This window comes from Catharus ustulatus, chromosome 4 (genome assembly GCF_009819885.2).
Source record: "Catharus ustulatus isolate bCatUst1 chromosome 4, bCatUst1.pri.v2, whole genome shotgun sequence".
In the NCBI taxonomy this organism is placed as follows: domain Eukaryota; kingdom Metazoa; phylum Chordata; class Aves; order Passeriformes; family Turdidae; genus Catharus; species Catharus ustulatus.
Window position 1 is genome coordinate 71835000 of NC_046224.1, and position 12926 is coordinate 71847925.

Genomic DNA, 12926 nt, shown 5'->3' on the forward strand with positions numbered 1-12926 from the left:
GACATTGCTCCCCTCTCTTCCTCCTTGTATCCTTTGCTCATGACACAAATTTTTGCCAGCCTTTCACTCAAGATAACTGGAAGCTTCATAACTCTGTGGGACAATTTAGAGCATCCTACTGTTTGTTGATAATTATGTGTTTATAGTAATTTTTGTAAGGAAGGTGTAAATTGCTTCTCCCTTTGCCCATCCTTTCTGTGTTTTTCAGATTGGCCAGGTGAAACAGGAGCTGTCACGCAAGGACACCGAGCTGCTGGCCCTGCAGACCAAGCTGGAGACCCTCACCAATCAGTTCTCTGACAGCAAGCAGCACATTGAAGTTCTCAAAGAATCTCTTACAGCTAAAGAGCAGAGAGCTGCCATCCTGCAGACAGAGGTGAAGTGGGCAATGCTGTACTCGCTGACTGAGCACAGAGAAAGAGAGAAAACCCATTATTTCTTCTGTTCTTAGGTTGTAGAATCCCACAACCTTCCAGTACTGCTTGTTCTGAGCACTTGGTATCTTTGGCTATAGGTTTGATTCTCTAGGCCAGGGGATTGATCTGAAGAAAAATATATGTGCATAACTGCTTGGCTGACTTAGAAGTCACAGTGTCTGAGCTGGGGGGATTTATTTGCTGTGACCTTGTAGCTAGAGGAGAGGAAAAAGGAAGATTATTCTAACAGCAAATACTCTGCAGAGGCTTCAGCATTACTGTCAGCAAGTCCAGGAGCTCTTGTTTGTAAGCCTAAAATAGGGACTTTGATGGTTTGTTATGCATATTCCAGGGTAAAGGGAAAATATCTTCTAAACTGGTTTTTGATGACAAGTGCTTAATAAATTCCCATATTATGTAAGACTCAGGTGTATATGAGAGTGTCAAACAGATAATAAATGTAGCATGAATGTGTTGCTTCTGGACATTCTGGAAGAGCAAGCATGTTATATTGTGTGCAGACAGGATTTCAGTCCCTGCTTGGAAAACTGTAATGTTAGTGCAAGTCCAAAAGATGGCAGTGATGAATCAAAAACTTGGTGGTTAGAGCTGAAAGAGTCTAAGCCAAAGGAACTGCGAGAAAGACATGCAGGAAATTTGTGGGTGACACTGGCAGAAGGTTCCTTATGAAAAAAGCCTAAGAGAATTGATCTTTTTACCCTAATTTAGCTTTTCTTTAGCCAAAATTGGTAAATCTCTAGGTGCTCTTGACCTTGTGGACATGCAAGAATGAAGTTACACAGTAAATATCTTCTGATGTTCCGGGATGACTTTTCTGGTTATTCTCAGATTTATGTAGAAGTTGAGATTGCATTAGTGGGTATAACTGGGAAAGTGTTCCAGTTGACAATCATAAAACCCCTGTAAATTTGTTCATTCCTTTTTGCTAGTTCAGGAGTACCCTAGATTAGTACATGTCTATTTAAAATAAATATTTAAATTTCAAAATACAATTCAAAATAAATGTTAGGTAAATAAACATTTTCAAAGGTAAAATGCAGGCTCCATTGCAATGATGTAAAAGAACATAGATATGTTAAATGTGCAGTACTGCGACAAACCTACAGAACTAGAAATACATTTCTCACTTTTAAGTAATAAATAGTAATACTTTTCTACCAATGAGAGATGAAGTTCTTGAAAAAAATTTATTAATAAGCTAAAATACTTCACTAGAGGGTCATAATTTCAGCTATTATGGTAGGTAAACTTATTTATTCAATTAAAATGTCCAGAATTGAAACAGAATATTTAAAACCAAGGAGACTGGGTTATATACCATTGATAGATACTCTTGATAGTTATTCAGAACATCTTGATTTTATTTTACCTAAAGGCCAAAGTACTTCAATACAGAAAATTATTCTGCTCTCTAACTTGTAGTTTTACTAAATAATCATTGAGAATATTTGTTCTTCCAAATGAAGTTCTAATGTAGCACCACAAAACCGAACTGACTTCCTCCTTCCAAGAAGACATTGATACTTTTTGAAAGATATCTCATCTTTTTGATCCTTGTTGGAGTTCTTGTCAGAAAGCTCAACAATTAAATTATTACACAGTTGACTTTTTTCTGTGTTCTCAGGTAATCCTCTTAAGTATAGGGTTGAAACATGCTGAAAACATACAGTGTTGAGATATTTGTCCTTGCATCCTGTGATGATTTTGGCTTTTTTAAAGGAAAGGATATAACAAGGGTTTTCTTTGGGAGTGAGGTAGGAATGTGAGGTTCTGCTTGACCTCACTTCTTGTCAGCACTGGTCAGTGTTAAAACGCTTCTCTCAAGACACGTAGGGAGAGTTGTGAGGAGGAAGAGAACTGTAGTATCTGACACACATTGTCAGATATCTTCATAGGGGATCAGTTTTTAAAAGTAATATTTAAATAAACATTTTTAAAGGAAAGGGAACACCTCCATAAGCTTCTACCTCTTACTTAGTCTTCTGTTAAAGAACCTGCTCACAGATGGGGAAAGTGTTATTACAGTATCTCAAAAATGGATTTGCCACCTGCCACACTAGAACTACAGACAGCAGTGAGCTGTTTGTGAGGTGTTTATCTTGAGGGCTATTGGGTGGAGAGGATATTGTGGTAAGCTTTTCAATTTGTGTAGAAACTTACAAAAATAGCTGTAAAATTGTACAGTCACTTTGTAAACAAAACAAAAAATAAGTCAGTGTTTGTGTTGGAATTAAGGCTTTATCCATATAAAGTTTTCACCCAGAGAGCTCTTCAGCTTAGGTCAGTGCCAGAAGTTCTGTGGCTTCAGTGGGAAGTTGCTTTAACCAGTGAGAATGTTCTCCTTTTATTTTTGTATACTGCCCAAACTGGCATGGTTCTGTAATTGGTCTATTCCTGTGGTAAATTTAGATTAATATTCAGTAGAAAAATGAATCTAATCATGTGGAAGTTTTTATTTGCTCTGAGTGTCTCATTAGAACATAAATTTATCTAAGGATCTTTCTTTATTGGGGCTTATACTGGCATTTTGAAACTGCAGTAGATTCTGCAGAGAGTGGATTCCATTTAGTGAGGAATGTCCAAATGGGAGCTGGGTGTTTCTCACCAACTACCTGAACACCCAGTGCTGGCACCTGCAAACACAGAGGTGAGCTCACAGAACTGAGGTCACTGTGTTCAGGTGTTTCATGTCTTGTGCTAGAGCTTGTGGAAGAACAGTTGAACTAACTTGTGACCCAAGCAGGCTTTGGGATCAGCACATCTGTCCTGCACTGAGTTTGTAACCCTGGCAGGAGCCAAACACGCTCTGCACAAAGCCAGGCATGAGCACCTCTGCTCCATGGCAGCGTTGTGTAATCTGAGTTGTCTGGACAACTGGGAGCTAAGTGTTCATTGAGAATTCACTCTCATCTACACACCGTCCTGGATATTGCTGCAATTGGTATAAGGAGGTGAAGAGTCAACTCTAATCTAGTTAAAAGGAAAGATCAATGTCAAAAGTAGAGAATTAAATTAAATCTTGCGAACTACCATTGCATTCAAATCAGTCAATAAACATAGCTTTAAAGTCTTACTTACAGACTATGCTATCAGTAAAAAGACCTAACTCCTTTTTTTGGATTTATATCTGTTTGCCAGTTAGTAATGGAATGCCATGAAAGTGATCCTTTTTAAAAACATAGTCATACTGGAGACATCACCTAACAATAGCTACAGTAGGTAAAAAGTAACTCTTACCTCACATACCAATTTTAATTTCACGTCTCTGTGCATTTCTCAGTGATCTTTGAATTCTGAATGCTGACACAGAATTGCTTCAACATCTGCTGTAAGAAGTGACTGGCTTCTGTTAGAAACCTTTGCAGGCTCTGAACACACATTTCAGGATTGGTATTCCATCTGTTCCTTCTGCTGTCATACCTACAGAGAATTAAACTTCAGAATTTTGCTGTTAGAGAGCAGTTGGGGCTTGAATATAGCTTGGGGGAGGTTTTACCTTCTGATACCACTGAGTGAAGTGCGGTTTGGTTCACTGATCTAAATTATAGTTCAACCATGGTTTGAACAGGTGTCAGGTAGATGTGAAGACTCACTCAGGAAAAGAGGAGTGTGCTGTTTTTTGTGGGCATCACTGATGTCTTCTTCAACCCAGGTGGGAATCACCAGGATTGGAATAACCTGCTTGCTACTGTACAGTGGAGATGATGATAAAATTCAGAAATAAACCCTTGTTTTCTCTCAGTCTTATTAACACAAACTTGTGAAACTCAGGAGCACAGTGAGAAACACAGTGAGGTCTTAAACTCACTGTGGACTTGAGAAAATGTAAATGATTTTCCCATAGTTTGGGAATATTCTGAAAGCTAATACTGTCATTACAGAATTCAAGATTGTAAATCAGGCTTTAGATGAGATTTATAATAAGTATTATTTTGTTTATTGTGCTTATTCTGGTACTAATTGGAGCTACTAATGGACTAATTTTCCTTAGAAGTTTGGACTTCTGCGTGTTTAATGTATGGCTAGACACGTTTATAACAGAGACATAGAATGTTATTTGCAGCTACTGGAAAACTCTGTGAAGACAAATCAGTGCTTCCCAACACAGTTTTTCATATATCACTCTCACAGTAAAGAAATTTAAGTCTTGTACAGAACCATCCAAGACACAAATTTCAGGAGAGGGGGCGTCAACACCTCAGTAGTGTTTGCCTGATCATTTCCATGTACTGAGAAAATCCTGAGCTGACTCTGTTCCTGTTGGCATCACCTGACTCCCACAGACCTCAATTCTTGTCACTGTGGGAGGATGCCATGCATAAACTGAGCTGACATGAATAAACAAGTGCAGTGTTCTGCCAGGAATAGTGCTAAGGTGATGATTGTGTGTCCTGCCAGCCTTTGAAAATACTTTTGAAAGTGTTTTCTATGGTTTCCTAGGCAAGGACCTCACACAAATAAAACCAGGAATGCAATTTACCCCAAACCGTAAGCTAATATAGAGTTCAAAGAGAATAATCAGTCAGAAAATGGAAAGCATTCTGTGGATAAATTTTTATTTGCAGATGTTCTCTTTTCACTTAACACTGTGCTGTAGGCATCTGGACTGTCTCAAATGTTTTGTGACACAACTGTTGAGAGTATGTGGATTTTCTTGTGAGGGAGATTTTCAGTTTCCCTTCAAGAAATAATAAAAAAGTGGCTCTTAGTTTTAATATCAAAGATTCCCAGGGAAGAACATACCTAATCAATCTATAGAACTATGTGTTTTAAAAAAGAAGACAAAGCATGATCCACCTGCTAAACCTTTCATCACAAACACTATCCATCCTATAAATCATATTTGGGTAAGACCTGGTACTCTAATATCCCTGCAGATCACACTCCTTGCCCCACTTGCTGGGTGAGAGGTCAGGAATGTGGTTTTAATAATGTATGTGCAAGTGAGAAGGCTCTAGACACAGAGGTGACAGTGGGATTGCAGTGCTGATTGGGAGACAGAGCACCAGAGGGTTTTGTGAGTGGAACACTGGAAATGCAGAGCCTCAGAGACAGCTTTTCCATTAGTAACTCAAAATCAAATGGAATTAGAATAACATGTTAAACTAAATGTTGCTCAGAATAACATAAGCAGAGTAATTTCCTAAATTCTTACCCCAGCTGGGATTGTCCAGCGGTTGTCATCCTTTCACTTCATGTCTCTTCTAGTCTGTGCTGTGCAGATGGACCAAGAAATTCATTGATCAGCCTGTTTGCTCTGTGTGACTGATGTCCTGTAATGGATTCAGCTAAGGGGAACCAAATCTGATACTGTCAAATAAGATTAGCAGCCAAGCTGGCAGATTTGAGCTCTGTCTGAATGCTGAGTGGATAGGGGTCAGTGGGTTTCTTTTGGTACTGTGAGCAGGTTGGTGGTGTTGGATTTCGTATTCCACAATAGTCTTGGAGATTAGTCTGTGCTCTGTGGTGACCTTACTCTTCTCATCAAATTTGTATTCAGGTAGCTCTGATTCCTTCTCCCATTTCCTTTGTCTTGTGAGCTCTGTTTCACATATGGAAGAGAAATGCAGAAGGAATAGCAAAAGATGCTCAGCATGCAGTTTTGAAGTTTGAGGTCACCACAGAGTGCGTTTCTAAATTCACTCTGGCCATGGGAGCTCTAAGTGTGTTTATGTGTCCAAATTGCACCCACAATATCCTGTACTGTGTCATTTGTTCAATTTTACCTTTACTATAACACTGAATGCTGTGGAAAACATGTTATATTTAAACTATTACTTTGCTTTTTAAGCCAAAATATTCTTAGCCATCCTAAGGTAACCTCTTTGCAGTTGTGATCTGCAGTGGCTGCAAAGAGTTCTCTTTTCATTATCTTTAGGCTCAGCTACTACTGTGATCAAAACCTGGAATGTAAAGTGACTGTCTGGTACAATGAATCAATGTTTATTCTCTGATTATTAGTAATGTTTCAAATAAAGGGGTCTGTTTCCCTGCATGTGAGGCAACTTCTCCAGAACACATTGTGTTGGTTCTACTTTGAGGAAAAAAAAATCAGTTTTGTGTGTGATACAAGCCTGAATTGTGTGTGAGAAGTATGATTTGAGGTTTTCCAAGAAGGAGCAGTATTCTCATCTCGTTGGGAATAACACAGTTGATTATTTTTACTATTTAGTCTCCTGTCACTTAGGGTAACTGTTTTATCTCCATCTTATTTTTGTCGAATTCTTAAAGAAAAGGGTTTCTGAATGTATTTGTAATATTTCCCCTCTGGAAGTGTAGTTTAACTTCCCTGAGGTTTCTCTCCTTCAGTGCTAAACAAAACTTGTTGTGCATTTTGAATTCAGGTGGATGCACTGCGGTTACGTCTGGAAGAGAAGGAGACAATGCTGAACAAGAAGACAAAGCAGATCCAGGAGATGGCAGAGGAGAAGGGGACTCAAGCAGGAGAGATCCACGACCTCAAGGACATGCTGGAGGTGAAGGAACGCAAAGTTAATGTTCTGCAGAAGAAGGTAAGCTTGGAGAGCTCTAAATCACACAAACACCTCTGGTACATCTCTGCTTCCAAGGCTGTCAGAAAGTCTGAACTCCAATGTACATTCTAGAGAATCATGTTTGAGTCCATTGATGTAGTGGGAATATGATGATGAACTTCAGTTTGAATTTTTGACAGAAAAAAATAGAATTCAAACCAAAATTTGTTGCCTTTCAGTGATTGCATGTGCTGCTTCGGCTTCCATTTTAATATTACCAGTGGCTGAGGCATTTTTATATATCCATCATTTCCCACCCAGCACTTTACCAAAGCTAAACTGATTGGAAACACAGGGCACTGGCTGATCATGACATATGTGACTGAATGAATGAAGGGTTGTATGAGTAGAAGCAATTAGGCTGATTTCTCTGTAACCTACTTGGAAAGTTTGTGAAGGACTTTGTATAACTTTTGTAGAAATGCTGTATTATCATGCTTAATATTTCTTGGGAAGTGCTAGAATAGGATAATCAGAATATCCTTCTTATCTTTTTGGATAAGAAAATGTAAACTTATCAGTGAACTGGGAGAGGTCTGGGTAAAAAAAAAGAACATGTATACCATGTCAGACAAATTGGAGAAGTTTCCCAAAGGACATGGAGTCCTAGGGCAATGGATGTCATTATGGATGATTGTTGGCAAATTGCACACACAATATATCCCAATTTTCTTCTACACAGGGAAAAAGAATGAAAGGCGTGTACTGCAAGAAATTTTAATTTGAAGAATGTTTTTGTTCTCTATATCCTTAGAAAAGCTGTTCTTGGAGTTCTTATTTAGTGTATTAGGCTGAGGATGTGGGGTTTTTTATTCTGTTTTTTCCCTAGACCTTTAAACAATTCTACAGACTTCTTGTGATATTAATAGTTCAGAATATTGATGAATTTCTGACTCCTGGCCAATGCCTTTTCTTCTTGTCTATAACTGTAAATCATGAGGGTTTAGGTCATGTTCAGCTCTGTTACAGCAAATGTTACGTGGGAATGGAAGTTCAGGCATGGACTTCAACCATAAATAAGTCATTAATAATTCCAGAGCAGAAACCCTAATTCCCAGTCTTCACTGTTCATCTTTTTAGGAACACAGATCCCTGATTTTTTTGCTGTGTTTCTTTTTGTTTTATAAAATTGGTTGTGCACTGTCCAGACACAGATTGAGAATATTTTTGTGCACAATCCAGGTGACAATTTTTTTATCTGAGGTTTGTGGTACAATAGGGAATTCTTTTTTATTTTTTGTATAGCCTGGGGTAAATAACTGGAAATTGAGCCTTTAAAGTTCAAGGATTGATGTCTTTAATTCATGTTTTCAATTTCTTGTCCAGACCTGGAATTGAAGACTAGATGTGGGATTTTTCTATAGATAGGGCTTTGCATTTTCTTGTTCCCTTTAACAGTTTTCCACAGAAAATCAGAGCTTGAGAAAAGACCTAAGGAAGGACTTGTCTGATTTTTTAATATGTATTGTGGAAGTTATGAGAACTTGCATAAAATCTGTTTCAGGTGTTAGGGAGAACTTACGAAGTCTCATTTTTGTCTGGTATATATGGCTGTCCTTTTATGACTGCACAGATAGCTATTTCTGCCCTCTCCCTGGAAACTCAGAAGCCTGTAGCTCCTCTCATAAATGTTTTTCTCTTAATACTTGTAAAGTGTGATTTATTTTTTTCTGGTTTTGCATTTCTAAAGTGCATCTTACTAAAGCGCGCATCTTGTTTTCTGCTTTATCCAAGTGCTATCTTTCAGACCTTCCAGGACAACTCAGAATTCTATTGCCTTTAAAAAAAACAAACAAACAAACAAAAAAACCCAAAAAAGCAGTCTTTAAACATTTGCCTCCATGCACAATAGTCTTTTTACTCCTCCCTCTGATTACAAACTGGTATGTTCAGACAGGTCAGGTTTTAGTCTTATATTCTAGTTGAAAATCTGAAGGTCCAGTTTAAAGTCTCTTCAGAGGTCATAGATATTATAGGCAGTAATTTATCTGGGTTTTTCTTTTGCTGGCTTAGTTATCTGATAGTAAGTGGGTTTTTTTAAGTTTACTAACAGGGTTTAAATGGTAATCAAGCATTTTAATTGAATAGAGTGGAAGATCATGAAAGGCACGTCGTACAAAAAGTGCTTTTCTTGTAAAGTGTCATTACTGTTTTTGTATGGAAATAATATGTATTTGGAAGCAGCAGTTAGGAGAAGATATAGGGTAAAGATGTAGTGGGTTAAATGAATTTAACCAAATTAAGAATTGTTTAGTAGATACTATTCAACCAGTTTTCACCAAGTACTCGTTCCTCAGCAGGTACTCAGACATTTTTGAAGTTGGATTCTAATCAACTACATTTTGCACACTAATATTTTTTAATGCTGGGTACATAGAAAATATGGAGCAAAAGCTAAAGTGATAAAGATCTGAAAATAACAGATTTTATTAAAAATTAATTAGTTGCATAACTTGGCCATTTAAGAAGAGTTGCTCACTTCTTTTGAAATTCAGAGATTGCTTGTACTAGAATGTAGCCACAGTTGAATGGATATTTGGACCTCATGATTTTTTAATTTTCTGTGACTGTTTTAGATGTGTAATCACCTATTCTAGTTATACTGACAAGGAATTGTTTGGTGTGGTGCCCAAAACTGTGCTATCCTAAATTACTGCTGTTGAAACAAAAGATTATTTAAAATACACTCTTTATTTTAGGGTCTCTGTTTGGATTGATTAACACAGATCACCTCATGGTTTGTTTTATGAACCATTATTTTTGTTGTGTTAGTTAAAGCTGGTAAACTATAAAGTGTACTTTTTAGTCATCCAAATCAAGGTGAAGAAAGCAATGAAAGTTTACTGGCTGATTAGAGATCTGTTAAAAGACACAGAAGAAGATTATGAACAGCAAAGATCTGAAAAATTAACATGACAATTGGCATCATCACTGATACCCAGTAGGCACCAAAATACATTTTCCAGGTTGCTGAGGAAACCACATGCTTCATATTTTAAATCCTGGAGTCTTTCCAGTTCTAACTCATACAGTGATGCTGCTTGGTAGTACCTTTATTTTAGACAATAGAAGTAGGGCATATGCTAGAAATTTGGAGACTTTGGCATTGTGTCTGAAAATTTAATTCAAAACCTTAGTTTTATAGAGCTTTGAGGTTATTTTTTTCTCATTTAATTGAAAATAGATCTTGCATAATATCTCATTTTGAGTTGTTAGAACTCAAAGCCAGGGGAAGCATCTTTGAAAACAAAATAGGGTCCATGCTGAGCAAATTTGAAATCTGAACCTGAAAAACATTAAATGGTGCTTCATACTCTTTTTGCTACATCTGTCTATCTGTGCTGGTAGACAAGGGTGAAAAGAAATGAGAAAAATCAATATATTTGCAATCAAAGCATTTTAGGGAATAACATTTGGGACAAAAGATAAGCAATAGTAAGTACATTTAAAGAAAAAACAAAACAGGGAATCAATCACCTCTTGCTTTGTTTTGTCTTGGGGAGAAGGGTTAACACTCCCTTGTTTGTGCAATGCAGCTGCAGGCAAATAAAATGCAAGTTTTAGTGTCTGAACATAGCAGTGTTGTGTTTTTGGCAGCTCCCCATGCTCTGTGTGATAATTGACCTGTGATAAAGGAAGGACAGAGATTTATTTTTTGCTTTGGTGGCTGTGCTGACTTGTTTAGCTAGAATTAGGGAATTTTTTGCACTTTTGAATAAGAAGCATTGCCTTTCTCTACAGGAAATCAATGTCCTCTGCTTTCCAGAAAACTTTGAAATCAGAATAAATATCTTATGCTTAATGATTAGAAATACTGTGTGGCAGGAAAGAAGGACTGCCAACAAAATGTGTAACTCAGTTGTTTAAAATCAGTGGTGCTCATAGTTACTACAACAGCACTGTTGGTTTAGTATTCCTAACTTTGAAGTGCAGTGTTTGTACTTTAAAGTTTCCCTTTCTATCCTCTCTTCTCTGAATAGGCTTACCTACTCAGACAGCTCCTCTGCCATAACCCTGAGGAAATAAGAGATCTTAGAGAAAAAACTTCATTTTCAAAGATCTAATTCAGTTTTATGGTCGTTTCACCCAAGGTGTGACCTTCAACTTGCCTACCAAGCAAATGAATATATGGTTTTCTGAGAATTCATAAAATGGAGGCTCAACTTTGAGCCTTTCTGGGATGGCATTTAGTGCATAAAAGTCCCACGGTGTCCACACTGCAGGCAATGGCTTGGTCATACATGCAGGATTTCTGAGTCTCTCTTGTGTGAACTGGATAGCAAAGAATAACTCAGCAGCAAAGGGCAAAGACTGGCCCAGCAGAGATGGGCTGCACTTTCATTTACAAATTGGGAGTGCATGTGCTCTCCTGTTTCAGACTAGATGATTTTTTGCCTCTGTGGGCACGCTAATCCTTTACTTTTAATGTGCTTGAATCATGGACATTTAAAAAGGAGCACAAGCTGAGTACAGGTTCAGCTCATCAGCCCAGATTCTGCAGGGAGGTTAAAGGTGGATGTACAGTAATTTCACGAATACAAGCCGCAGCAATTTGATAAAAATTTTGGTGGAAACCCGGAAGTGCGGCCAGTATTTGGGGGCGGCTAATATATGAACAATATTCTAAAAGCTGCCAACACGGAAGTGAGAGCCCGCGGCAGCCCCAAGCCAAGCTGGAGCCCGGCCAGCCCCGGCAGAGGTGGGAAAGCCTGGCAGAGGCGGGGCCAGCAGTGCGGGGGGCGGGCGGCAGAGCCCGAGCCAGCAGGGCGGGGCAGGGGGGGCAGCAGAGCCCGGGCCAGCAGGGCGGGGGAGCCCGGCAGAAGCAGGGCTGGCAGTGCAGGGGAGCCAAACTGCATAGGGGAGGATAGCAGAAGCAGGAAGCCCGGCGGCAGGGAGAAGCCCGGTAGAAGCGGGGCTAGCAGTCCACTGGAGCCCAGGAGAACCGGGGCCAGCAGCGTGGGGGAGCCCGGAGGTGCGGGGGCCAGCAGTGCCGGCCAGGGCAAGCAAACGCGGCAGCGGCGGTGCAGATGGGAGCGGGGAACCAGGGAACCTGGCGGCGGTGGCGGCAGCAGCACCGCCCGCAGGGCAAGCAAACGCAGCAGTGGCAGTGCAGACGGGAGCAGGGAGCCTGGCGGCAGCGGCGGCAGCACCACCCGACCGGCCCAGCCGAGCCATAGTGCCGAGCTGGGCCATCCACCCCTGTCGGCAACCATGAGCGGGCCGAGCCTGCCTGGCCCCGCCCCGAGCCAGTAAAGCCCGCTATGCCGCGATCCTGTTACTAATTGGCAAATTTGTGAAAGCTGCGCACGGATTCTCGCTACGAACGAAAGTGCGGCTAATATTCGGGGTGCGGCTTATTTATTGACAAAGACAGCAACATTGTCAACGCACCGGAAGTGCAGCTTATACTCCGTGCGGCTTGTATTCGTGAAACTACTGTACTGCACCTCCTGCTCAGCTAGAGTTGATGAAATAGGTCATTTTCTGCAGGAACTCTGGGGCTTATCCAGCCCAATTACAGGAGTATTTCTTGTAACAGTTTCTGTTAGAGCTGTACCTCTGCTCTTTTTACTCCTGGTCTCAAGTCAGGCCGCTGAACTGGTTCTAAACCCAGTCCAGAGATTTTAAATGCCACAAAAAAGACCAAACATCCCCACAGGCTTGTGTCAGCTTCTTTATTCAGTCTGACAGACATGACCTCAAAGATGTGTCCTGGAGGGCAGTGGGGAACTTGGGTCTCTGTGTCCCTGAAGGAATATCAGACCTCTTCTCCTGCTGCTTTTCCTTTCATTCAGACCTTTCTGTTACAGGTTTACTGGCAACCACTGAACAAAACAATCTTGAAATTTGTGCCTTTTAGAGATTTCTAGAAGCTATTCTGGCTTCTTGGTTACTCTTTGTGACCAAGATGCTGCAGTAGCTTCTCTTTTCACCAGTATACTTTTAGAACCACTTG

At 39.8% G+C, this 12926-nt stretch overlaps 1 protein-coding gene across 13 annotated transcripts in view; it reads left to right on the forward strand.

The window, feature by feature from the left end:
- Positions 1-12926, forward strand: part of ERC1 (ELKS/RAB6-interacting/CAST family member 1) — a 282848-nt gene that overhangs the window by 84890 nt on the left and 185032 nt on the right. For all 13 annotated transcript variants that reach the window (XM_033057010.1, XM_033057019.1, XM_033057014.1 and 10 more), the window contains 2 exons: positions 209-376; positions 6782-6949. In XM_033057010.1, the coding sequence (XP_032912901.1) occupies positions 209-376; positions 6782-6949 (336 nt within the window). The remainder of the gene's footprint in view (positions 1-208; positions 377-6781; positions 6950-12926) is intronic.